Consider the following 26,234-nt stretch of genomic DNA (forward strand, 5'->3'; position numbering starts at 1 on the left):
TTGTATCTGAAATGGATACATATATCCAAAAATCCTGTTTATTTTTTCTCTATTCTCTGCTTTTTAATCTCTATTCATTAACATTTATGTTAGTAGATTTTCAAATAACACCAACCACATGTCATTCTCAGAAAAATACTTTCTAGATTAGGCTATGTAATTAATTATTTGTCTTACTGCATTACTTACATGCTATAAAGATCAGTTTCTTGAATTTAGGGTTATGCTAATATTTTCCAACTTTTTATTGAGTTATAATTGGCATATAACATTATATTACTTTCAGCAGAACAACATAGTGATTTGATATATGTACAGACCGAGAAATGATCATCACCTTTCATTAATATTCGTCACCAAACACACATACAATTTTATTGTGTGTATAAATGATGAGAACTTTTATGCTTTGGTTTATTAGCAACTTTCAAATACATGATACAGTATTAACTATAATCACCACGTTGTACAAAACATCCTTATAACATTTATTTTACAATTCAGTTCAGTTCAGTTTAGTGGCTCATTTGTGTCTGAATCTTTGTGATCCCATAAACTGCAGCACACCAGGCTTCCCTGTCCATCATCAACTCTGGGAGCTTGCTCAAACTCGTCCACTGAATTGGTGATGCCAACTAACCATCCAGTCCTCTCTCATCCCCTTCTCATCCTGCCTTCAATCCTTCCCAGCATCAGGGTCTTCTAAAATGAGTCAGTTCTTCACATTAGGTGGCCAAAGTATGGGAGTTTCATCTTCAGCATCAGTGCTTCCAATGAATTTTCATGACTGATTTCCTTGAGGACTGACTGGTTTGATCTCCTTGAAGTCCAAGGGACTCTCAGGAGTCTTCTCCAACACTACAGTTCAAAAGCATCAATTCTTCAGCACTCAGCTTTCTTTATAGTCCTGTTCTCACATCCATACATGACTATTGGGAAAACCATAGCTTTGACTAAATGGACCTTTGTTGGCAAAGTAATGTCTCTGCTTTTTAATATGCTGTCCAGGTTGGTCATAACTTTTCTTCCAAGGAGCAAGCATCTTTTAATTTCATGGCTGCAGTCACCATCTGCAGTGATTTTGGAGCCCAAGAAAATAAAGTGTGTCATTGTTTCCACTGTTTCCCCATCTATTTCCCATGAAGTGATGGGACCAGATGCCATGATCTTCGTTTTCTGAATGCTGAACTATAAGCCAACATTTTTCACTCTCCTCTTTCACTTTCATCAAGAGGCTCTTTGGTTCCTCTTCACTTTCTGCCACAATCGTGGTATCATCTGCTTTTCTGAGGTTATTGATATTTCTCCCGGCAATCTTGATTCCAGCTTGTGCTTCCTCCAGCCCAGTGTTTCTCATGATGTACTCTGCATATAAGCTAAATAAGCAGGGTGACAATACATAGCCTTGACATACTCCTTTCCCAATTCGGGCCCAGTATGTTGTTCCATGTCCAGTTTTAACATTTGCTTCCTGACCTGCATACAGATTTCCCAGGAGGAAGATAAGGTGGTCTGATATTCCCATCTCTTGAAGAGTGTTTCACAGTATGTCTTGATCCACACAGTCAAAGGCTTTGGTGTAATCAATAAAGCAGAAGTACATTTTTTTTTTCTGAAATTCTATTTCTTTTTTGATAATCCAACGAATGTTGGCAATTTGATCTCTGGTTCCTCTGCCTTTCCTGAATTCAGCTTGAACATCTGAAAGTTCTCGGTTCATGTACTGTTGAAGCTTGACTTTGAGAATTTTGAGCATTGCTTTGCTAGCGTGTGGGATGAGTGCAATTGTGCAGTAGTATGAACGTTCTTTGGCATTGCCTTTCTTTGGGATTGGAATGAAAACTGACCTTTTTCAGTCCTGTGGCCCCTGCTAAAATTTCCAAAGTGGCGGGCATATTGGGTGCAGCACTTTCACTGCATCATCTTTTAGGACTTTAAATAGCATAGCTGGAATTCCATCACTTCCATTAGCTTTGTTTGCAGTGATGCTTCCTAAGCCCCACTTGACTTCACACTCCAGGATGTCTGACTCTAGGTAAGTGATCACACCATCGTGGTTATCTGGGTCATTAAGATCTGTTTTGTATAGTCCTTCTGTATATTCTTGCCACCTCTTCTTAATATCTTCTACTTCTGTTAGTTCCATACCATTTCAGTCCTGTATTTTGTCCATCTTCACATGAAATGTTCCCTTGGTATCTCTAATCTTCTTGAAAAGATCTCTAGTCTTTCCCATTCTATTATTTTCCTCTATTTCTTTGCATTGATCACTGAGGGAAGCTTTCTTATCTCTCCTTGTTCTTCTTTGAACTCTGAATTCAAATGGGTTCAGTTCGGTTCAGTTCAGTCACTCAGTCGTGTCTGACTTTTTGCGACCCCATGGACTGCAGCACGCCAGACCTCCCTGTCCATCACCAACTCCCGGAGTTTACACAAACTCGTGTCCATTGAGTTGATGATGCCATCAAACCATCTCATCCTCTGTCGTCCCTTCTTCTCCCACCTTCAATGTTTCCCAACATTAGGGTCTTTTCAAGTTAGTCAGCTCTTCGCATCAGGTGGCCAAAGTATTGGAGTTCAACTTCAGTCCTTCCAGTGAATACCCAGGACTGATCTCCTATAGGATGGACTGGTTGGATCTCCTTGCAGTCCAAGGGACTCTCAAGATTCTTCTCCAATACCACAGTTCAAAAGCATCAAGTCTTTGGCACTCAAGTTGGGTATATCTTTCCTTTTCTCCTTGCCTTTCACTTCCCTTCTTTTCACAGCTATTTGTAAGGCCTCCTCAGGCAACCATTTTGCCTTTTTGCATTTCTTCTTTTGGGGGATGGCCTTGATCAATGCCTCCTGTACAGTGTCACGAGCCTCCATCCATAGTTCTTCAGGAACTCCATCAGAGCTAATCCCTTGAATCTATTTGTCACTTCCACTGTATAATCTTAAGGGATTTGATTCAGGTCGTACCTGAATGGTCTAGTGACTTTCCCTACTTTCTTCATTTTAAGTCTGAATTCAGCAATAAGGAGTTCATGATCTGAGCCGCAGTTAGCTCCTGGTCTTTTCTGACTGTATAGAGATTTTCCATTTTTGGCTGCAAAGAATATAGTCAATCTGATTTCACTACTCACTATGTGGTGATGTCCATGTGTAGAGTCTTCTCTTGTGTTGTTGGATTAGGGTTTTTGTTATGACTGGTGTATTCTCTTGGCTAAACTCTCCTAGCTTTTGCCCTGCTTCATTCTGTACTCCAAGGCCAAATCTGCCTGTTACTCCAGGTATGTCTTGACTTCCTACTTTTGCATTCCAGTCCCCTGTGATGAAAAATACATACTTTTTGGTTGTTAGTTCTAGAATGTCTTGTAAGTCTTCATAGAACCATTCAACTTCAGCTTCTTTAACAATACTGGTTGGGGCATAGCCTTGGATTACTGTGATATTGAATGGTTTGCCTTGAAAACGAACAGAGATCATTCTGTCATTTTTGAGACTGCACCCAAGTACTGCATTCGGACTCTTTTGTTGACTATGAGGTCATTTTACAATTTTACTATTGGACATTTTTAACTTTTGATCACCTTCACCCATGTTGCCCACCTTCCACTCTTTACCTTTAGTGATCACCAGTCTGGGTTTTTTTTTTTTTTTTCATAGATTCCACATGTAAGTGAGATCATACAGTCTTTGTCTTTCCTTAACGTATTTCACTTAATGTAATGCCCTCAATGTCTGTACATGTTGCTGCAAATGGCGAGATTTCCATCTATTTTATTGAGACTAATATTCTGATGGATCCATATCTATATGTCTGTATCCTATTTTCTTCATCAAGTTATTGACTGATGGATTCTTAGGTTCATCCCATGTATTGGTTATTGTAAACAATACAGTTATAATAATATTTTAAAAGAAATTCTGAAATTTTTGAGTTCTGATTATTTGTATGGCGACGCTGGGAGGCATGTAGGATCTCAGTTCCCTGACCAACGATCAGAACTGCGCCCCCTGCACTGGGACCACGGAGTCCTAACCACTGGACCTTCACAGAAGTCCCTGCAATTTTCCTTATCAATATGTGGTCTGTATTTAACTCTTTCTCTTCCGTGGGTTATCTTCCTGCAAGGCCCTCACATGTAAACAGCATTTTTCAAGACACAGTATTTTCTCCTCAGTTCTATATGTCATTGCCTTACTATTTTTTGTGTCTATTGGTGTGAGCAAATTTTACCATTTAATTTTTAATTATTTATAAGGATCCGCATACTTTTTTGGTTTCTTTTCATTAATTACAGCACCTATATTTGGTGAACTTGTTTGATCTGCAGACTCAGTTTTTTGTTTTTTTAATGTAAGGAAGTTCTTTCTTCTTTCTCCTCATCCTTTTTTTCTCTTTTTTTCTTTTTCTTGACTTGTGTTATGACTTCCATACTATCTAGTCTCGCAATACAAGATCACTTTTCCTGAATCTTTTCCATGATCCTTGTTTACATATTTACCTCATCAGGTTTATCCAGCTTTCCCTTGAGATGCTGGAAAATTTCTCAAGGTTATCTTATACAAAATTAATCTCATTTTCTGCGTTGAATAGTGTATTAAATTTTTCCATGTGGATTGTCATGTAGAAATGCCATTTTCCATCTCAGTCGTGCAATTTCTTCTGACCTCATATTTTCCCATCATTCCTTTTTGCTATCCTTGAACCAAGGTAATGATATCTCTTGATTATTTCCAAGATATAAATAAGAAATCTCCCATATTTTTTTCTCATTTTGGGAAGTAATCGTATTTTTAAAAATGAAGCTTGTGTAGTGTCTTTTGAGTGCCACTGTTTTTAACTGTAGTATCTTTACACACGGCAGCATGAAGCATGTAACATCTTCCCTCTTTGCTTATAGAGGGTGTTTAATGAAGTCTAGTTTTATTAAAAATAAAGATAAGTTTTGCCAGACATTGTTGTTGGTCTTTGGGGGCAGATATTAATCCCTATTCGCTTATGACTTGGGTTTTGGACACAGAGAGAGGCCCATGCAAGATCTGAGGACTGATTGAAGACTTAACTACACAAAGTTAGGTCCTCCAAAAACGACAACTGCAGTCAGTAAGCTAGTGAAACCACAATCTGTGAAAAGCAAGAAAGTAGGTTTGCCTGAATGTCTTTTGGCCATGGCTTTGGGTAGAGCAGGAAAAAATGGAAACGTTTTTATTCATAATTTCTCAACACAAACCCTCCTTTTTCAGTTGTACACTAAAGCCCAAAAGGCTTCAAGCCAAAACTTCAGCCTATACTGGTCCTTTATTGGCTGTTCCTAAGTGCCTAGGGGAGACAAGCATAAGATCTTTCTGGAGGCAATAACATGAAAAATAAATCCACAAAGACTTTCTTTGAATTAAATAATATGCAAATTTAGAATTCTTAGAAAATCATAAAATGAGCAAACAAGCCTATGTTATTGACATTAAACAGGAAAATCAAACCAACAAATGATTCACACAAAGACTATATTTAGGACTAATCAGGTAGAGCATATAAATAACTGTGTTTACAGTGTTTCAGAGACAGGTTTTGAGATGAGTATGTTAGAAAAATGATTCAATAAAGCTGGAGAGAGAATCATGAAAATGGAGTATTTGCATAAAATATTCAGAATCACAGAGATAGAAAGAAAAAATATGAAAGTAGAGTTGAGTTTTGGAGGAGATAGGGAATGGGGGAGTAAATTATACTAAGAAATAATGGGTGACATTTTTCTAGAACTAATGAAAGACACCAATCTTTACTGTCACTGAATTACACATAAAAGAAATAAATCTTGATGTACTTCAGAATATTAAAGAAAGGAGGTCTTACAATTTCTAAATGTAATCACACTAGTTTATTGACATGCTATGTATAGTTTTTTGTTTATTCCTGGCTGCACCAGGTCTTCACTGTTACATGTGGGCTTTCTCTAGCTGCAGCAAAGGGGCGCTACTTTCTAGTTGCGGTGCGCGGGCTTATCATTGCAGTGGCTTCGCTTGTGGAAAAGAGGCTCTAGGGTGCACGTGCGTCAGTAGTTTCGGCTCTGGGGCTCAGTAGTTGTGGCGCGTGGCCTAAGCTGCTTAGTGACATGTGGGAGCCTCAGGGAGCAGGGATCTAATGAGCACACCCTGTATTGGAAGGCAGATTCTTAATGACTGGATCATCAGGGAAGTCCTTACATAGCTTTTAAAACATTTTTCTAGGGAGTGATAATTTTTAAAAGTATTTTGTACATGGATGTTTTATTGATATTACCCCTCTCTATGTGTTTGTGTATTATAGGCAAATCATATCAATAGTGTCTGAAAGTGTATATGAGGGGTTTTCGTTTCTAAATCTTCACCAGAAATCACATCATTATGTGCTTTGTATTTTGCTTTTCACACTTATCATTGAATCATAAACATTATTGCTTATTGTCAAATTGTTATAATTATTATTTCAGTGACTTCATTATCTCATAAAATCTATTCCACTATAATTCATTAGTCATTTTTCCTTCTTAGATATTTAGACTTTTCTCTCAAAAAATTTTAATTATTATGAATAACTTTGACATGATACACACTTTGTGCATATGGCTTCACTTTTATTAGAATTGGTTCCTTAGGAAAAATTCCCAGAAGTAATATTATCATATCAAATAGTCATTGTATTTTGATATGTGCCAGCTTTTATCATAAGAGTCAGCACTAAATATTTTCAATTTGAGTGTGTTTATCTACTAATTTGCAGGGTGTAAGAAGTATTTTTAAGTAATAAAATAGAATATTTCCCCATATTTCATTTTTAATTGGTTTTTCTCTGTGCTCACCAGTATCTTGATAAGTATCTTGCTTATCAGTATTCATGCTTTATAAACTTCTCTTCTGTGGATTCTGTATTTGTCTTACCAATATATAATTTTCTGCAATAACACAAATATTAAAATAAAAAATTAAATTTTAGACTTTAAAGTTATTTTAAAACTTATTTTAAAATATTAAAATAAGTAATTTTCTACAGTAATACAAATATTCTTCCCATGTTGATATTGAAAAATCATATGAGGGTGAGGCTACTAGCCAATTTGGGGATCAAATATAGTTATGAATTTCACTTATTTTGGGGTAGATTGTCAAGAAAAGTTTAAAAATATCTGTATATGTAAAGAACTGTCCAGTGAGTTTTGCTTGCCAATGTGTTGAAAAAAGAAGGACCTATACTTTCCAGCAGCATTGCTATATGGATATTGGTGTGTCATTGCTGGACTCTCCCAATCGTGTTTCTAACACTCTCTTGTCTTACATATCTTTATTAAAAAGGATGAGCAATCTGAACTATTTAGTTCCCAGACAATTATAAAGCTAATGTTTGCTTTGTTACATAATTCTGACCAATAAAGTGTAAGCAAGAATATGCTGTCATTTCCCCCTCCCCTACCATTTTCTCTTTCTCCTTCCTTGAATGGTGATGTGCTGGCTGCCGCTACTGCAGCCACCTTGCAGTCATGATGAGAAAATCAGAAGAATAGCAGATATAATGACCCTGATTTTGCTAAGCAACTGAAATAAGGCCAGAAACTTAATACCCACCAAAACTTATGATATGCAAAAACTAAAGTTCCATTTATGATTAAGTCACTTTTGTCAGACTTTTGGTCATTGCTGAAAAACAAATCCTAATTAATTGAACTAAGCTTAGGGAGAGGAAAATTGGTTCTCTGTTTTACTAAGATACACTTTTAAACTAACCCAAAGCCAGATTTATCTATAAAACTACTGCTGTGAGTACACAGTAACTGACCAATGTAGATAAGAGAATGTTTAAATTTTGTTTACCCGTTTCCCCAAATGTATCCAGGGAGTAAATGCACCTCCTGGAGCAAAAATAAAATAAAAAATTTTAAAAATTGCTCATGGCATTTAACAACAGGAGAACAGAATTTAAAGGCATTCCTGTATCTGCTATCCAGAGAAATACTGTTCCACTCAGCAAATACAACAGTATCCAAGGGATGCACACCCATGCCTCTGCATATCCATACATTTATAGCCATCACTTACCCATTTATAATATATGGAGGATATACCATATGCTGAAATGTGTGTTCCATGCCAGGGATATAAAAAACATATATGGCTTAGTCCTTGCCTCTGAGATTTTCACTCCAGGCTGAATGTAGGATAGAAGACGAGGCCATTTGGATAAACAAATGGTCTTCATACTGTTTGAGAGTAAAAAGCATAGGTTACTAAAGTGAGATTCATAGTAGAGAGTGAAATGGAACAGGTGTTCCTCAAGGCCCCACAGTCAATAAATGTGTAAGTTACTTTATTTGATGTCTTCCTGTCTAGTCATTTTATTTTACTAACCATTAACTGAAATAAGTGAACTGATATCTATTCTGAGACTCTTTTTGCATTATAAAGATGCTATTCTTTATTTTTTTTTTTTAGAGGTTGGAAAGAACGGCGAGAGTATCCTGGAAACATATACAATACCATGTGTAAAATAGATAGCCAATGGGAATTTGCTGTATGACTCAGGGAACTCAAACTAGAGCTCTGTAAAAACCCAGAGGGGTTTAAAGGGCTGAGAGATGGGAGGAAGGTTCAAGAGGGAGGGGATATATCTATACCTATGGCTGATTCATACTGATGTATGGCAGAAACCAACACAATATTATAAAGCAATTATCCTCCAATTAAAAATAAATTAATCTAAAAAGTAAGGTGATATGGTAGTAAAAAAAAATGCTTTTGACTTGTTGTGCAGAATTTGACTTGTATGTAGAAATTTCCTCTCATCTGCCAATATTGTGCCTGCTATGAGATTTATTTCTCCCAGGACTCTTCTTTCTTCTGACCTGTTATATGTTGGACTGGATGCTGGGCTAACAAACGTGGATCAGTTATGCTGCCTATCCCTAGAGCCTGGATTCTTGTTCATAGCCTCCTTGTTTATTCCCCTTTGCCACCAGCAAGGCAGGAGGGTGGAGGAGGATGGTCTGACCTCCACTTCACTGTTCCTGACCCAGCCAGCCATTATAGAACGAAGCAGAGCAGTCAGGAAAATGGGAGGAGGAAAAGCATTGGACCGCAGAGCTGCCATAGCTGGAAAGAGACTGAGATCTTTTCTCTTTTTGTGAAAAGGGATCTTCTCGATTGACCTAAGGAAAATCACCTGTTAAACTTCTGTCTTTCCCCTCCCGCTGCTATTGTTTATGGAGGAACAGACTTCCCTTAACTCTGAAGTAATGTCTCCTTTCTTTAGGTAAACAGGTGTCCAAACATGCAGTGAACCACATTTTTAAACAGCTGAAATAAAGTTGAGGACTTTACACATTTCTTTATTATTTTACCTAGAAATTCTTTCATGAAATAGTTTCCTAACTTGGAACTTCATTTTTCCTTGGGACACTTAGGCCAATCTTTTAAAATTTTTACTATCACATCCCTGTCTTCTAGATTACTATTCTTTGGATGGAAAATCTATTTTTTTAAAAAATATAATATTCAATTATTGATTTTTTTTTCATGTAAGTGAAATATGTTTTATAAACATGAAGACCTCAGAACTACATTGAATTCCATTGTATTAAATATCTTTATAGGAAGAAGAAAAGAAAAATTGAGATAAAATTGATCAATATTGTGGGGACTTTGAAATATTCTTTATCATGGTACATCTAAGTGTGTGGAGGGAGGAATTATAATCTCTTTTATGGATGAGAAAATCAAGGTGAATAAAGTTCACAATTCTAAGATAATACATTCATAAAATAAATTAGGATTCAAATCCAATTTTCTAATCTAACTTCAAAAAGCATGGACTTTGTACTAATATAAAGTAGTAATTACTCATCAAGTAATATAGAGTTCCTCACAGTCTACATATAGCACTTTGTTGAGTTGTTAAGTCAGAATCAATTTATGAGTCTCCAGGTGGCGCTAATGGTAAAAAACCCACCTGCCAAAGTAAGAGAAATAAGAGAAGCAGGACTGACCCCAGGGTGGGGAAGATCCCCAGGAGGCAGGTGTGGAAACCCACTCCAGTATTCTTGCCTGGAAAATCCCATGGACAGAAGAGCTCTGCATGTGGGCTACATACAGTCCATAGGGTTGCAAAGAGTCAGACATGACTGAAGTAACAGACACACACACACACACCCCTCATAGGGCTTTAAAAAAAATATATATATATATATAATTGCTTTACAATGCTGTGTTAGTTTCTGCTGTACAACAAAATGAATCAGCTTTTTGTTGCTGTTGTTTAGTCACCAAGTTGTGTCCGACTCTTTGAGACCCCATGAACTGTAAGCACGCTGGGCTTCCCTGTCCTTCACTGTCTCCCACAGTTTGCTCAGACTCATGTCCATCGAGTCAATGATGCCATCCAACCATCTCATCCTCTGTCATCCCTTTCTCCTCCTGCCCTCAATCTTTCCCAGCATCAGGATCTTTTCCAATGAGTTGGCTTTTACATCAGGTGGCCAAAGTATTGTAACATCAGCTTTAGCATCTTTCTTTCTAATGACTATTCAGAGTTGATTTTCTTTAGAATTGACCAATTTGATCTCCATGAAGTCTCTCTCAAGAGTCTTCTCCAACACCACAATTTGAAAGCATCAATTCTTTGGCACTAAGCCTTCATTATTGTCCAAGTCGCACATCCATACATACTGGAAAAACCATAGCTTTGATGACACAGACCTCTGTTGGAAAAGTGACATATGTGCTTTTTAATATGCTGTCTAGGGTTGTCATAGCTTTTCTTCTATGGAGCAAGTGTCTTAATTTTGTGACTGCAGTCACTGTCTGAAGTGATTTTGTGGCCTAAGAAAGTAAAATCTGTCACTGTTTCCACTTTTTCCCTTTCTATTTGCCTTGAAGTGATGGAACTGGTTGCCATGATCTTAGGTTTCTGCATGTTGAGTTTTCAGCCAGCTTTTCACTCTGCTATTTCACCTTCATCAAGAGGCTTTTTATTTCATTTTTGCTTTCTGCCATTTGAGTGGTATTATCCATATATCTGAGGTTGTTGACATTTCTCCTGGCAATCTTGATTCCAGCTTGTGATTCATTCAGCCTGGCATTTTGCATGATGTACTCTGCATAGAAGTTAAATAAGCAGGATGATAATACAGAGACTTGATGTACCCTTTTCCCAATTTTGAACCAGTCCATTGTTCCATGCCTAGTTCTAACGGTTGCTTCTTGACCTGCATACAGGTTTCTTAGGAGGCCATGAAGGTGGTCTTATATTCCCATCTCTTTCAGAATTTTCCAGTTTGTTGTGATCAACACAGTCAAAGGTTTCTGTGTAGTCAATCACACAGAAGTAGATGATTTTTCTGGAATTCCCTTGTTTTCTCTATGATTCAAAGAATGTTGGCAATTTGATCTCTGGTTCCTCTGCCTTTTCTAAATTTAGCTTGTGCATCTGGAAGTTCTCAGTTCACATACTGCTGAAACCTAGACTGGAGGATCACTGCATTGCTAGCATGTGAACTGAAGGCAACTGTACAGTCGTTTAAGCATTCTTTGGCATTGCCCTTTCTTTGCGATTGGAATGAAAACTGACCTTTTCCAGTATACATATATCCTGTCCCTCTTGGACCCCCCTTAACCATCTCACCTATCTAGATCATCGTATATACACTGCTGCTGCTGCTAAGTCGCTTCAGTCGTGTCCAACTCTGTGTGACCCCATAGACGGCAGCCCACCAGGCTCCCCCATCCCTGGGATTCTCCAGGCAAGAACACTGGAGTGGATTGCCATGTCCTTCTCCATTGCGTGAAAGTGAAGTCACTCAGTCGTGTCTGACTCTTAGCGACCCCATAGACAGCAGCCCACCAGGCTCCTCCGTCCATGGGATTTTCCAGGCAAGAGTAGTAGAGTGGGGTGCCATTGCCTTCTCCGCATATATACACTACCATGTTTAAAACAGATAACTAGCAGGAACCTGCTATAAAACATGGAAGCTCAGCTCAATACCCTATGATGAACTCATAGGACTTTGGTAAAGATTCACTGAGTCAATGCACGTAAAAGAGCTCAGAACAGAATGACACATGGTCAACATTCAAGTTGCTTGCTAATTGTTAATAATATCATAGAGTATATGTCACAGCTCTGCTTTCATGTGTTATCTTAGTACAGCTGAATATGAGGTTCTAAATAAATGGTGCATGGTTTTTATTTATTTTTTGAGTTTTAGTGTTTTTACATGAAAGATCTCCTTCATTCTCCATTGGTTGGTAAATTTATGGGAGAGAAAGGATATCTCATTCTTTTTCTACAAGAAACTCTTTTATTATTGCTTTCTTTTATATTTTGGCATAAGCAGACTTTTAGTCTCTCTTAGTAAGATTGTTTACAAACTTTTGTTTCAGCTGTGAAATCCTTTTGTAAAATATAGATAGAACCATTGCTGCTTCATCAGAAGTTGGTGTGGGGGGGGGTGGCTCCTGGATCTTCAAGCACCCTCCTGCCTTTCAGTACCCCTAACCACTCATTATTGTCTTGGGGGTTCTCCCCTAAGGTTGATGTTATGCAGGATGAGAACCACTGATCCACAAGGCACATGAGAAAACTCACTGGGCAGTGGCTGACAAATACTGTTAATTCATCATTTCTGTGATAGACGTACATCCAGGAATCCTTCCTCCTAATCACAGATTGTCTTCACTGCATTTCCGCTCTGTTCTCACTGTTGACTGCTCTCTTTAACTGGCAGGGTCTACAGTTTGGTACTGGTGAGCTGGAGGAGATGGGAGCCATGTTCTGCTTGGGGCTCCTCGTCTTAGAACTCAAATCTGGAAGCTGCAGCCATCAACTCCTGACCCGTGCAGCAGCTCTGCTGAATGCTGAGGAAGAGTCTCTGGACTTCTACCTGCAGAGGTAAGTTGCTCACAGTTTGAAGCTTTGTGTATCCATCGGAGAATATCTCAGAAGTGAAAGTCACATGGATCTATGGCTGTTTGATAAAGAAAAAAACATGGAGAAAGTGCCAAATGAAGGTAAGACAGTAGAGTTCTATTGGAGCCAGTCTCGGGACATCCTGAGTTCTTGATGAAGACAGGGAGGAGGATGCTTACTTGTACATAAATGCACATAGAAAGCTACGTACATGTATAAATATGTATTTTTATAAAATTTTGCTTATGACAAAGAAGATGCAGCTTAGCAACACACATACACACTTACTTATGCATGGTTTGACAGTTATATGTTTATATGTGTACAGGTATCATTTTGGAGTCATTAGTCAGCTCAGAAAACGCAATCTTATCATTAATATCTGCACACCTGGGAGACAAGAAATGATTTAATCTTCCCATTCTTAAATAGCAACGTTCTGTCTCAGAATACATGATGCTGATGAATACACTGGCCCGAGAACCTGACTCACAGCTATGGCAGGGAAAGGATGGGTCTCTGAGAATGGTAAGGATTGTTAATGAGTCAGGAGATGGATAACTGTTATCCACATGAGCCCTTTTGACGCCCTGCACTGTACACAAATTGGATTTAGGTGGAAGAAAGAGAGATATAATGGCCAAGAGAGAGAAAAGAGTATCAGCAAACATCAGAGGATGGAAGGAATAAGTCACTGCCCACATTTTAAGCAAAGGGAGGGAGAGGGGAATTGAGCCATTGGGGAAGGAAGTGGCTACCAATAGTTGAGGAAGCATCCTCACATCCAAAGGCAGAGAGAAAACAGTTTATATTAAGGTCTCTTATTTCCAGCTCATTTTCATGAATTTTCATCCTGCCACTGTTAGGCAGCCATTCCAGTGTGACTGCTCACCAAATGGCCAGTCAAGCCTAGAAAGATCTAATAGCTTAAATTCATAATGCTTCAGAAGGCACTGGTTTTCTGTGAGATTTAATTACCTAAGTGCAGTAATTAACTTGCTTATCACATGATGCTATAGATCATAGACTCTGGAGACTTAAGTAAATCCAGACCTCTTCCCTCCCCAGAGACACTGCACTGACTTCGTTTTGACATCACAACTGCTTCTGTCTGCCCCTGCTCCTTCCACGCCCCTCAGCGCCCAAAGGCTTGGTGTGTTTGGCATCGTGGTGGTATTTTAGCTTCTTTCTCTGACAGTGAGTGCTTCCATCTGCCAGGATGTATATTTCAACGTGTCTTTTCGTCTTCGCCTTTGCTGAGCTATCTTGGGTGCAGACATGCCTGCGTTTTCTTTCTCTCTTTCCATCTTGGCCGCTCCCCCCACCCACCTCCCGTCTCCTCTACTGTTCACTGAGGAAAGACTGAGCGGACCTGGCATTGCTTGCTTTCCCTGAATTGATTGTGCCCGTCTGTTTGATCCAATGCAGTGAGGATTAGTTGCCTGTAAACTGGAACAAGAAGAAATCTATCAGAGAAATGCCTTTTCTAATTCAAGTCTAAAGAATTTGGTGTCAGGCTCCACATGCAGTGGTTTCTCTATGGGTGATCATAAGAGCAGAGCATTACCTTACCTCCATGCCATCCCTTATAACTAACTAGTAATTCCACACAACAAACTAGTAACTTTTCAGTTGCAACCTATCCAAGGATACTGAAGGTTGAAGTCTGACCCTTCTTGGGCTGGGGCAACTTCTTACAGGGCACGATACCCACACATAGTATGTGATTCAGCTGTGTGTTTTGAAAAGATTTCAATTAAATTTGAGAGGCATGGAATCTGGTGGAGAGCAACAGAATGAAAGCTGCCTATTTCACCCTAACATTTGTATCATATGTCTACTCATGGAGATGGTTGATCAAAGCAAATCATGGTTCCTACACAGAGGACCTGAAAACTACTTGGTTGAGAGCGAAATCACCGTGAGAATGTCTTGACCCAGAAAATATCCCTTCCAGTAAGTGTGTATTCATTAAGGGATGGCAGAGGAGACATAATAAAAATGATACTTGTTGGTTTGAAACCAGCAGCAAGCTGTTTGAGTACCTTTGATTCGTTTCCGATGAACAGAACTAAATCATGACATTTAATAATCAGCAGAGTGAATCCTAGGAATTGTGTTAGTAACAGGACTCTTATTATCATACAAAAGGGTGTAAGTATTTGTTATATATGCTTTAAACAGGAGACTTCTGCTGCCCTCTTCCCACCCCCTGGCCCATTCCTGCCTTTTTTCCTTGGGTGTGTTACCTTTATTTGATATAATAGGATTATATATTTCAGAAAGATTCTTCTTGCACAGAAGGAAATGCTAGAAAAAAAAAAGGCAATCATTTATCTGAAAAGTTGCCTTAAAAATATGTGAGCATGTGTTATTTTGAGGGTCCTTTAGACAAGGCCCAGGAGTGATCTACTGGGAAGATAAAGCCTGGCTGTATGCTCGTGGGCATCATGTTTTTTGACAATAGTTTTCATGCCTCATTTACCACAGAAATAATTAGAATGTAGTCAACATTCACAGAACAACTCACCATTTTTCATGAGCGGATAAAGGGCAGAAAGGTGGATGTTTGCCCAGTGACTGAAGCTGAAAATGAAGTACATGCACGCTTTGGTTTTTTGGTTTTTCTTCTTTAGCTCTCTTCCCAGTTGCTCATTCAAGAGATGTCTGCAGACTCGTTAAGGCATCTTGGAACTTCTTGCCTTTCTTCATTCTGTCTCGTTCCTCTCAAGTTCATCCCTGGAAATTATCATGTGTGCACTGCAGGAATGCTAAGCTGTTTCTTCCGGAGGGACCGTTTATCCATTGTGACAGGTCTTTTGCAAAATCATTTAATAGTTTTGCGGAGTCAGCCACTGTTCATCTCGATTTGTATCCCTCCATTGCCTCTCACTCTTCAGTTCAGCTACCCTCTCTCCAATTGTTCTTCCATTAATAACGACAGAATGTGCAGTCTCCAAGCTGAACCTTAGCAATGGCTTAATATCTCATTTATTTTCTGAAACTACAGTCCTGTTGCATTAACCAGGGCACCCCTTAGCATCCATATAAACTCATTTAATCTTCTCTTTAATTTGATGAAACAACACAGAAAAAATAAAAATCTTTCATAGACTTTAAGAAACCTAACTATACTTTTAAAAATACTTATAGATACTTGATTTAAAACAAATGCAGTTTTGTTTTTCTGAATATTTAAGAAAATATAATTTGGAAATCAAGCAACAAAAATACAACCCTACTTCTGCCTTCAATCACCCATTATCCAACTACCTCTAGACAATCATTGTCAACATTTTGGTGAAATTTGCTATTGCTTAGTCACTTCAGTCATGTCTGACTCTGTGCGACCCCATAGACAGCAGCCCACCAGGTTCCCCCGTCCCTGGGATTCTCCAGGCAAGAACACTGGAGTGGGTTGCCATTTCCTTCTCCAATGCATGAAAGTGAAAAGTGAAAGGGAAGTTGCTCAGTCATGTCTGACTTAGTGACCCCATGGACTGCAGCCTTCCAGGCTTCTCCATCCATGGGATTTTCCAGGCAAGAGTACTGGAGTGGGTTGCCATATTAAATGACTTTTTTTACATGTGAATAAACTGATCAAAAAACGCACTCAACAGCAATGTATAAAACTTCCTTTCCTTGCAACTTGATAAACACTTCTTAAAAAAAAAAAAGAAATTACATTTATTTATCTATTTGCCATGCCTTGCAGCATGCAGGATCTTAGTTCCCTGACCAGGGATTGAACTTACTCCCTGCATTGGGACTGAGGATTCTTAGTCAATGGACCACCAGAGAAGTCCCTGGGTATTACATTTTAGAGAAACTTTAATTCACAACAAGATTGAGAGGAAGGTACAGAGATTTCCAATAGGCACCCTACCCCTTGACAGCTACAGCCTTCCCTGTTATCAACATCCCCCACTACAGTGGTAAATGTTTGACAACCAATGAGCTAACATCGACACATCATTACTACCCAAAGCCCAGAGTTTACATTAGGGTTCACACATTATGTTACACATCTAATGCATTTGGACAAATGTAAAATGGCCTGTATCCATCATTATATATCATACAGAGTAGTTGCTCTGCCCTAAAACATCCTCTGTGCTCCCTCTGCTCATCACTTCCTCTTCACCAGCCTCTGTCAACCACTGACCTTTTGATTGTCTCCATAATTTTGCTTTTTCCAAAATATCCTGTAGTTGGAATCATACAGTATTTAGCCTTCGCAGATTGTCTGTTTATCTCTTAGAAATACATATATTTAAGTTTCTTCCATGTCTTTTCATAGCGTTATAGCTCATTTCTTTTTTTTTTAGCACTTGATAACACTCCATTGTCTGGATGTACAATATTAACAGTTTATTTATCCATCCACTACTGAAGGACATCTTGGTTTCCTCCAGGTGTGGGCAATTATGAATACACCTGCTGTAAAGATCTGTGTGCAGGATTTTGTGTGGAAATGTGTTCAACTACTTTGAGTAAATACCGAGAGTGTGATTGCTGGATTGTATGGTAAGAGTATGTTTAGTTTTGTAAGAAACTACCAAAGATCTTGCCAAGTGGCTGCATTATCTTACGTTCCCACTGGCCGGGAAAGAGAGTTGTCATTGCTTTGCATCCTTGTCAGTATTTGGTATTGTCAGTGTTCTATATTTTGGCTATTCTAATAGGTGCATAGTGGTCTCTCATTGTTGTTTTAACTTGCATTTCCCAGTTGACATAGAATGTGGGGCATCTTTTCATATGCTCTGTTTTCCATCTGTATATCTTATTTAGTGAAGTGTCTTTTAAGGTTGTTGACCCATTTTTAATCACATTGTTTTCTTATTTTGAATTTGAAGAATTCTTTGTATATTTTGGATAATGGTCTTTTTCAAATATTTTCTCCCAGTCTGTAGCTTGTCTTTTCATGATCTTCACATCATCTATCACAGAGCAGAAATCTTTAATTTTAATGAAGTCCTCCTTAACAATTCTTTCTTTCAGGGATTATGCCTTTGGTGTTGTATCTAAAAAAAATGATTGCCAAAACCTAGGTCATCTATGTTTTCTCCTACCTCATCTTCTAAATATAGTGATTGTTTTTGCATTAAAATCTTTGTAATTTATAGGTGAAAATTGGGTTCTATTTTAATCTATAGTTTGATCTTTTTTAATATGAATTACATGCTTCTATTTCATTAGTTTCTTTTTAAAAATGAATTTCCAAATAATATATTGTATTCTTTATTCTTTTAATAAACATTTAAAAAATTATTTTCAAATTTAATTTCAATTTCTGTGTTAAAGGTATTCAACCTCTGTTCATCATGGATACTTCAAATATTTTCCCATTAACCTTTCACGTTTTTTACATAATTTATTTATGAATTGTTACTGGCCAAAAGTGAAAGCACTGGAATTTTAACTTAAGGTGCATTAAAATTATAGTCTTTTTCATCTATTGATTATTTACCTATATTATTTTTTCAAAATCTGACATTTTATCCCACTTCTTCAGGTCTTTGATTTTCTTTTCTTTTTTTTTTTTTCAGATTTAATTTAATTAATTAATTAATTTTTTTTACTTTACAATATTATATTGGTTTTGCCACAGTCTTTGATTTTCAGCAAAATATTGTAGGGGTTCTTTCTGTACGTCTTTTTCATATACTTACCTGATAATTATCACCAGCTTTTAATGTTCTTGTTATACTAAAAACTGTCTTTTTTCATCATAGATTGGTAAATAGTGGGTCTTAGTTACACGTGAAGATTCTTACTTATTGATCTGTTTATTAGTAATTTCACTACACTCTGTAGTTATACCTAAATGCATTTCCCTAGATTTTTCTTTTTTTTTCTAGGTAAAGCATAGCATTACTTATAAATGTCAACAATTAGCTTTGTTTACTTGTTTCAAAAAATTCTTCATTTTATTTATTTATTTTAAAGATTTTTTTTTTTTATGTGGACCATGTTTTTAAAGTCTTTATTGAGTGTGTTACAATATTGCTTCTGTTACAGTATTGTTTTTTTGGCCATGAAACATGTGAAATCCTAGTTCCTAAACCAGGGATTGAACCCACACCTCCTGCATTGAAAGGTCAAGTCTTGACTACTAGATCACCATAGAAGTCTCTGCTTACTTTTTACTTTTATCTATAAACTTACTCGGTTTTGAGAATGTAGTATAAAGACGATGATGATTCTATAGTCAAATTCACTGTGAACCTCATTTGAAAATGAGAATAACTCTAAGAGTTAAGTAAGATGTTGATGGTTGGTATTAATGTTCAATGTCTTCTTTTTTAATTATTACTTTTCCTTAGCATATTAATTTAAAATATCAAGATTGGATGATGAATTTTTTGGTGTATCTAGAAAAATGACTATGAATTAATAGTCTTAAATTATGTTAATAGATTTTATAATATTCACCCATTCTTAAAAATCAAAGGAAAGTATATTTGGCTGAAGATCTAGAATATTATTTTATCCTAGATATTGATGTTATTTACTGTGAGTAGAGGAATATTTTTTTCCCTTTGTTTGGGAGTAAAGTATGTACTTTGTCTGTTTTGTTCAATCATTAGAAACAGTTTGCATTCCTAGGATATTATCTGGAATATATATGTGTTGAACATACACATATTGCCAATCCAACCATCTGTGTCTCATTTATTTTAAACAAAAGCATTATTTTTCCACTTCTTAATTTCTCACATAAGATGTATCTGTGGCATTTGGCTTGTCTAATAGTCATAGTCAGATCATTTTAAAATTCAGTTTTTTAAGTTATTTGTTAATCTCTGTCCATTCTGTGCAGTCACGTCCTCCTTCTTATTTTTATATTGATTCATCTCACTTATTTGCTAGAGAACAACTATTTTTTTGTAAAGTAAATCAATGGATACTTTTGATATATTAGTATACATCTGAATATTTTCCTATTTACTTTACATCACAGTTCCACTTTACGTACCAAGAGATTTCATTAAAGCAGTATAGGCTTGGTTCAATTTACTCTGATATTTAAGCCGTAGTAATCAGCCTAATTTTTCTTTCTTTGTATGCATCTTATGTATTTCTGCCTTACTAGTTTTGCCTCGTTCGTTAACACAAATATCCTTTCTCTACTGCATCAAAAATATTTCTTTACTTTTTAATTTTTAGATTTAGGTCCTTTTGATTTATCTTGGTTTTGAATACTCTGTCCTTTTCTGACAAGTCTTTCAGTTATAAGATAGCAGTGTTTCCATTATGTCTTCATTTCCTTTTACTAAGGGTGTTTTTTTTTTTTTTAATTTTTAGTTTTACTTTATTTTACTTTACAATACTGTATTGGTTTTGCCATACATTGACATGAATCCACCACGGGTGTACATACGATCCCAAACATGAACCCCCCTCCCACGTCCCTCCCCACAACATCCCTCTGGGTCATCCCTGTGCACCAGCCCCAAGCATGCTGTATCCTGCATCTGACATAGACTGGTGATTCGATTCTTACATGATAGTATACGTGTTTCAATGCCATTCTCCCAAATCATCCCACCCTCTCCCTCTCCCTCTGAGTCCAAAAGTCCGCTATACACATCTGTGTCTCTTTTGCTGTCTTGCATACAGGGTCATCATTGCCATCTTTCTAAATTCCGTGTATATGTGTTTGATATCTGTTTTCTGAACACATGGGTCTGTCGTCTCCTTTCCTCTTATCACTTCTACTTTGTAACTATTTTTTTCATATTTTAACAAATTTTTATTTTATAAAAGTGTGGTTGATTAGCAACATTGTGTTTCCATAAAGATGATACAATGAGCTAATTTACAGAGCGGAAACAGACTCACAGGACTTAGAGAACAAATTGATGGTTACCAGCGGGGAAGGATGGGGGAGGAGAGGGATAGACTGGGAGTCTGGGATTGACATGTACACACAGCTATATTTAAAGTAGATAGCCAACAAGCGTCTACTGTATATCAAGGGGACGCTGCTCAATATTCTATAATATCTTATAACTTTTAATGCCAGATTCTGGAAGTGCTTCTAAGGTTTGCCCTCACAGATTCTCTTTTCTGCTTCATGGACTCTCCTCTGTTGATGTGTTTTATTTTCAGCCACATTGCATTTAGGTTTCATCGCACCTATTTCTTTATCTTTGCCAGTTTTTTCTTTTATTCATGCTTACAATATGGAGAGTTTTCTTTCCATTTGAATCTGCTATCTTTTTATTTAATGTTTCATGGATGTCATTTTCCGTGAATTTTCCTGAAACCTGAATAGGGGCTACCTAATGCTAGTGTCTGTTTCCTGTGGCTATTCATTTCCCAAGGAGCACCATTGTCTTGTGGGTTCTTATACATTGCAGAGCATATCACCCACTGGGTTGTTATGTCCTCCTCTTTCAACTTTTATTTCATTATTTTTGTTTATTTATCTTTAAATTGTGGGAGCTCTATTATCTTAAAATTACTCAATAGCCCAGGGTTCAAATGTTCTTTAAAACAATTTGTAGTCTAGCTGCATGCAGGCAGCTTCTCCTGTTATAGTGTGAAGTAGCTTGATTTGTTCGGAGAAGGCAATGGCACCCCACTCCAGTACTCTGGCCTGGAAAATCCCATGGACGGAGGAGCCTGGTGGGCTGCAGTCCATGGGGTAGCGAAGAGTCAGACACGACTGAGTGACTTCACTTTCACTTTTCACTTTCATGCATTGGAGAAGGAAATGGCAACCCACTCCAGTGTTCTTGCCTAGAGAATCCCAGGGACAGGGGAGCCTGGTGGGCTGCCGTCTATGGGGTCACACAGAGTCAGACACGACTGAGCGGCTTAGCAGCAGCAGCTTGATTTGTTGCTGTTCAGTCGCTAAGTCATGGCCAATTCATGGCGACCCCATGGACTGCAGCGTGCCAGGCTTCCCTGTCCTTCTGGAGTTTGCTTGGATTCATGTCCATTGAATCAGTGATGCTATATAACTGTATTATCCTCTGCACCCCCTTCTTCTTTTGCCTTCAATCTTTCTCAGCATCAGGGTCTTTTCCAATGAGTTAACTCTTCACATCAGGTGGCCAAAGTATTGGAGCTTCAGCTTCAGCATCAGTCCTTCCAATGAATATTCAGGGTTTATTTCCTTTAGGATTGACTAGTTTGATCTTGCTGTCCAAGGGACTCTCAAGAGTCTTCTTGATATAGGTGATGATTTTTCTTCAATAATATGTCATATTTTTGGCTTTGACCTGAAAATGTAGGTTTGGGGTGATTTCATTGCAGAAGTTAAGGAGAAAGGAAATGTTATATCTGTATCTCCAGAGACTCTCTGATTCCCTCAACATGGTTGGTTAATATTTACTGAATAAATATGTGAGCTAATTGATATTTAATATTATTAACAAACTTCTGTTCAAAATGTGTTTATATTTTAGAATCCTATGGAGGGAAACTAATAGCAGTCATGATGATGATGGCGATAGTGATGACAGCAAATATTCATGTCAGTGACATGAAATCTCCTTAGTAATTTACTTGGTTCCAAATAGCAAAAGGAGTACGTCAAGGCTGTATATTGTCACCCTGCTTATTTAACTTATGTGCAGAGTACATCATGAGAAACACTGGGCTGGATGAAGCACAAGATGGAATCAAGATTGCCGGGAGAAATAGCAATAACCTCAGAGATGCAGATAACACCACCCTTATGGCAGAAAGTGAAGAGGAGCTAAAGAGCTTCCTGATGAAAGTGACAGAGGAGAGTGAAAAAGTTGGCTTAAAACTCAATATTCAGAAAACGAAGACCATGGCATCCGGTCCCATCACTTCATGGCAAATAGATGGGGAAACAGTGGAAACAGTGACAGACTTTATTTTCTTGGGCTCTCAAATTACTGCAGATGGTGACTGCAGCCATGAAATTAAATGATGCCTGCTCCTTGGAAGGAAAGTTATGACCAATCTAGACAGCATACTAAAAAGCAAGTTCATCTAGTCAAAGCTATGGTTTTTCCAGTGGTCATGTATGGATGTGAGAGTTGGACTATAAAGAACGCCGAGTGGTGAAGAATTGATGCTTTTGAACTGTGGTGTTGGAGAAGACTTGAGAGTCCCTTGAACAGCAAGGAGATCTAACCAGTCCATCCTAAAGGAAATCAGTCCTAAATATTAATTGGAAATACTGATGCTAAAGCTGAAACTCCAATACTTTGGCCACCTGATGCAAAGAGCTGACTCATTTGAAGAGACCCTGATGCTGGGAAAGATTGACGGCAGGAGGAGAAGGAGATGATAGAGGATGAGATGGTTGAAAGGCATCACAGACTCAGTGGACATGAGTTTGAGTAGGCTCCAGGAGTTGGTGATGGACAAGGAGGCCTGGTATGCTGCTGTCCATGGGGTTGCAAACAGTCAAATACAACTGAGCGACTGAACTGAGTACTTGTATAATCTCATTTAAGCCTCTCAATAACTCTATGCACTAAATGTTATTATCTTCGTATTACAGATGAGTACATTGTGATTCAGAAAATATATGTGGCTTGCCTAAATGAGTGTTGATAAGTCGTAGAGCCGAGATTTCAATCTATACCGTTTTGCTAAAGAATCAGTATTCTTTAATGACTATGATGCACAACCTCTTAGTAGGTAATAAGGGCAACAATAATAATAACTAACGCATGTTAAGCATTTACTCTTTGTATGTCCAGGGTATGTGTTTTGTATACATACTTCACTTCTTGATTTTATCTTTTAAACCAGGAGTCAACAGACTTTTTCTGCAAAGGGATAGATGGAAAATATTTTAGTCTTAGTGGTCCATATGGTCTCTTTTGCAACTACTTAGCTCTGCTGTTGCAATGTGGAAGTAGCCGTAGCCAATATGGAAATACATGGGCATGGGTAGATTTCAATACAATTTTATTTACAAAAATAAACAACGGACTGGATTTGTCCCAGTGAGCCACAGTTTGCCAACTGTCCTGTTTTGAACAATTCTTTGAGGCTCCTACTATTATTATATCCCATACACAGATGGGGAAACTGGAGGTTAGAGAAGCCGTATAACTTATCTCTCACCTGATTATAAGAATCAGATAGGAGCTGAACAAGCACAGGGGTTGAATCAGGCAGTATGACTCTGTATCCTTAATGCTTGTGTGTACTCAGTCACTCAGTCACATCTGACTCTTTGCAACCTCATGGATTGTAGCCCATCAAGCTTCTCCATCCATGGGATTCTCCAGGCAAGAATACAGGAGTGGGTTGCCATTTCCTCCTCCCCAGGGGATCTTCAGGAATTGAAGCCGGGCCTCCTGTGTCTCCTGCGTCTCCTGCATTGGCGGGCAGATTCTTGACCACTAGTGCCAGCTGGGAAGCCCTAGTGTCTTTGATGCTTAGTGATGTCAGTACTAAACCATGTGGGGTTTTTGATGAGGAATGAATGACACTGTTTCTACTCTCATAAATTCTAAACCAAAAAAGAAATAGAACCCAGAAGCTAGATACGGTGTATGAAAATTACCTGATTTATTACTGGTAATAAAGAATTAGAGAGCATGGCCCCACCAGAACTGAACTTCCTTATCTAGCCATAGGAGCGGGGCTGGCCTTGCTAACCTCATCACATAGAGGAGCAACGAAGCATATTGAGCTCAGGGAGAGAATGACTGTGTGGGTCACCAGCAGCTCATGCTAGTTCAGTACTCATCAACTTTATGGCCCTCTTCCTCTCTTAGGCAGGTACCAGTGAGGGCTGGAAGTGAAGTGCCAATGTCTAGGGGCCAAAATGGGATATATAGTGTTGGGGAGAAATGTTCCCCTCAAAGGTGCATGGGAACTCAATGCTTCTGATTGTAAATTACTCTGTTTCCATCAATTCCAATTGTTGCTACATAGCAATTATAATGGTATTTATTTTTCCTTGTTGTTGCTCATCCTAATTTTATTGAAAATAAAAAATAATAGCCCATAATATTTAATATCTGAGAATAGTCTTAGCTTCATTCCATAATTGCAGGCAAACAAATATCCAATGACTACAAGGAGGAATGTTGGAATGGAAGTCAGTCTGGGGATTTTTTGAGACTATGAATTACCACATATTGCTTTAAAACATTAAATGGTTCTCTAACTAGTCAAGGAAAATGAATCATTTAGCCAGGAAGAAGTATCCATCTTAGCAGGAAACAATAACAAAACTCCCCAGCTTCATTAGTAGTTAAAGAAAGGCTAATTCAAATATTTTTGGTATGATTCTATGCTGAGTCTTCTACAATAAAAAAAAAAAAATGAAGACTCAGTGTTGGTGCATCTATGAAGAAAGAGCTTTAATAATATCATACAGCTATCTGTAAATTGGTTTACTTTCCTCTGGAGAAGAATTTGGCAACTTTCAAGAAGGTCCTTAAAAACCTCTCATTTAATCTTGTTTCCAGCCTGACTATCCCTCAAGAAATAAACTTATCAGAAAACAGTATTTACTACATAGATATTTATAGCAATGAGACTTATATTCCCAAATAAATTTAATCCAAATTCCTAGCAGTGAAAAGAAAAGAAAAAGAACATAGTTGATTATTTTCTAGAATACCGCAAAACCATGAGGATCCTGAGTGTGTCAATGCATATGTAAGATGATAATAAGAATAAAAACCTCACCATGAACTCAATGTTATACTAAGCATTTTATTAGTAGTATTTTATTTCATCATATAAATAATTTGTGTGATAGATCCTGTTATTAATGGCTCCTTTTACAAAGACATTGTTCTACTGAGGTTGAGATGTCCGCCAAATGTCAGGAATCTTGTAAAAGAGCCACTAGCTTTTGAATTCAGTTCTGTTTCATGACAAGGCTCAAGTTCTTACCCTTTGTGATATTCAGAGTTTCAAATAATAAATGGAAAAAGGGAAAATTAATTAACACTCTACACATGCTGATTGTGTCTTCAGCAACATACAGAACCACTGACAGAGATGAGGGCCATTACATACATAATCTAAAACTAATTTAATCTTACTGGTTTCTTTTTCTCTTTACTCTCTAAAAGTACATGTTAGATGAATGTATGGCTGAGTGTGTTTATGTGTAAGTTTTAAACCCTTAATGTCCTGGGCTTATTTTGACCCAGAAATACCCCTTGATTGTTTTAACACCACTTAGGGAAGATGACTATATATCATCATAGGTGGACTGTATGTCACCATGGATTAAATGCTTAGCCACTCCTGCAGAGAAGAATTCAGAAAAGAAAGCTGGTAGTGATTGCAGACAGAGAGGAGTTAAAGTGAATTTTCTGCACAGTGCAGTCGTTATTTGCAAAAC

At 37.7% G+C, this 26,234-nt stretch overlaps 1 protein-coding gene across 1 annotated transcript in view; it reads left to right on the forward strand.

Moving 5' to 3' along the window:
• AGBL1 (ATP/GTP binding protein like 1) overlaps window positions 1-26,234 on the forward strand; it is an 843,984-nt gene that overhangs the window by 582,085 nt on the left and 235,665 nt on the right. The window contains exon 20 of the mRNA XM_018066611.1: window positions 12,741-12,904. Coding sequence (XP_017922100.1) covers window positions 12,741-12,904 — 164 coding nt within the window. The remainder of the gene's footprint in view (window positions 1-12,740; window positions 12,905-26,234) is intronic.

This window comes from Capra hircus, chromosome 21 (assembly GCF_001704415.2).
Source record: "Capra hircus breed San Clemente chromosome 21, ASM170441v1, whole genome shotgun sequence".
In the NCBI taxonomy this organism is placed as follows: domain Eukaryota; kingdom Metazoa; phylum Chordata; class Mammalia; order Artiodactyla; family Bovidae; genus Capra; species Capra hircus.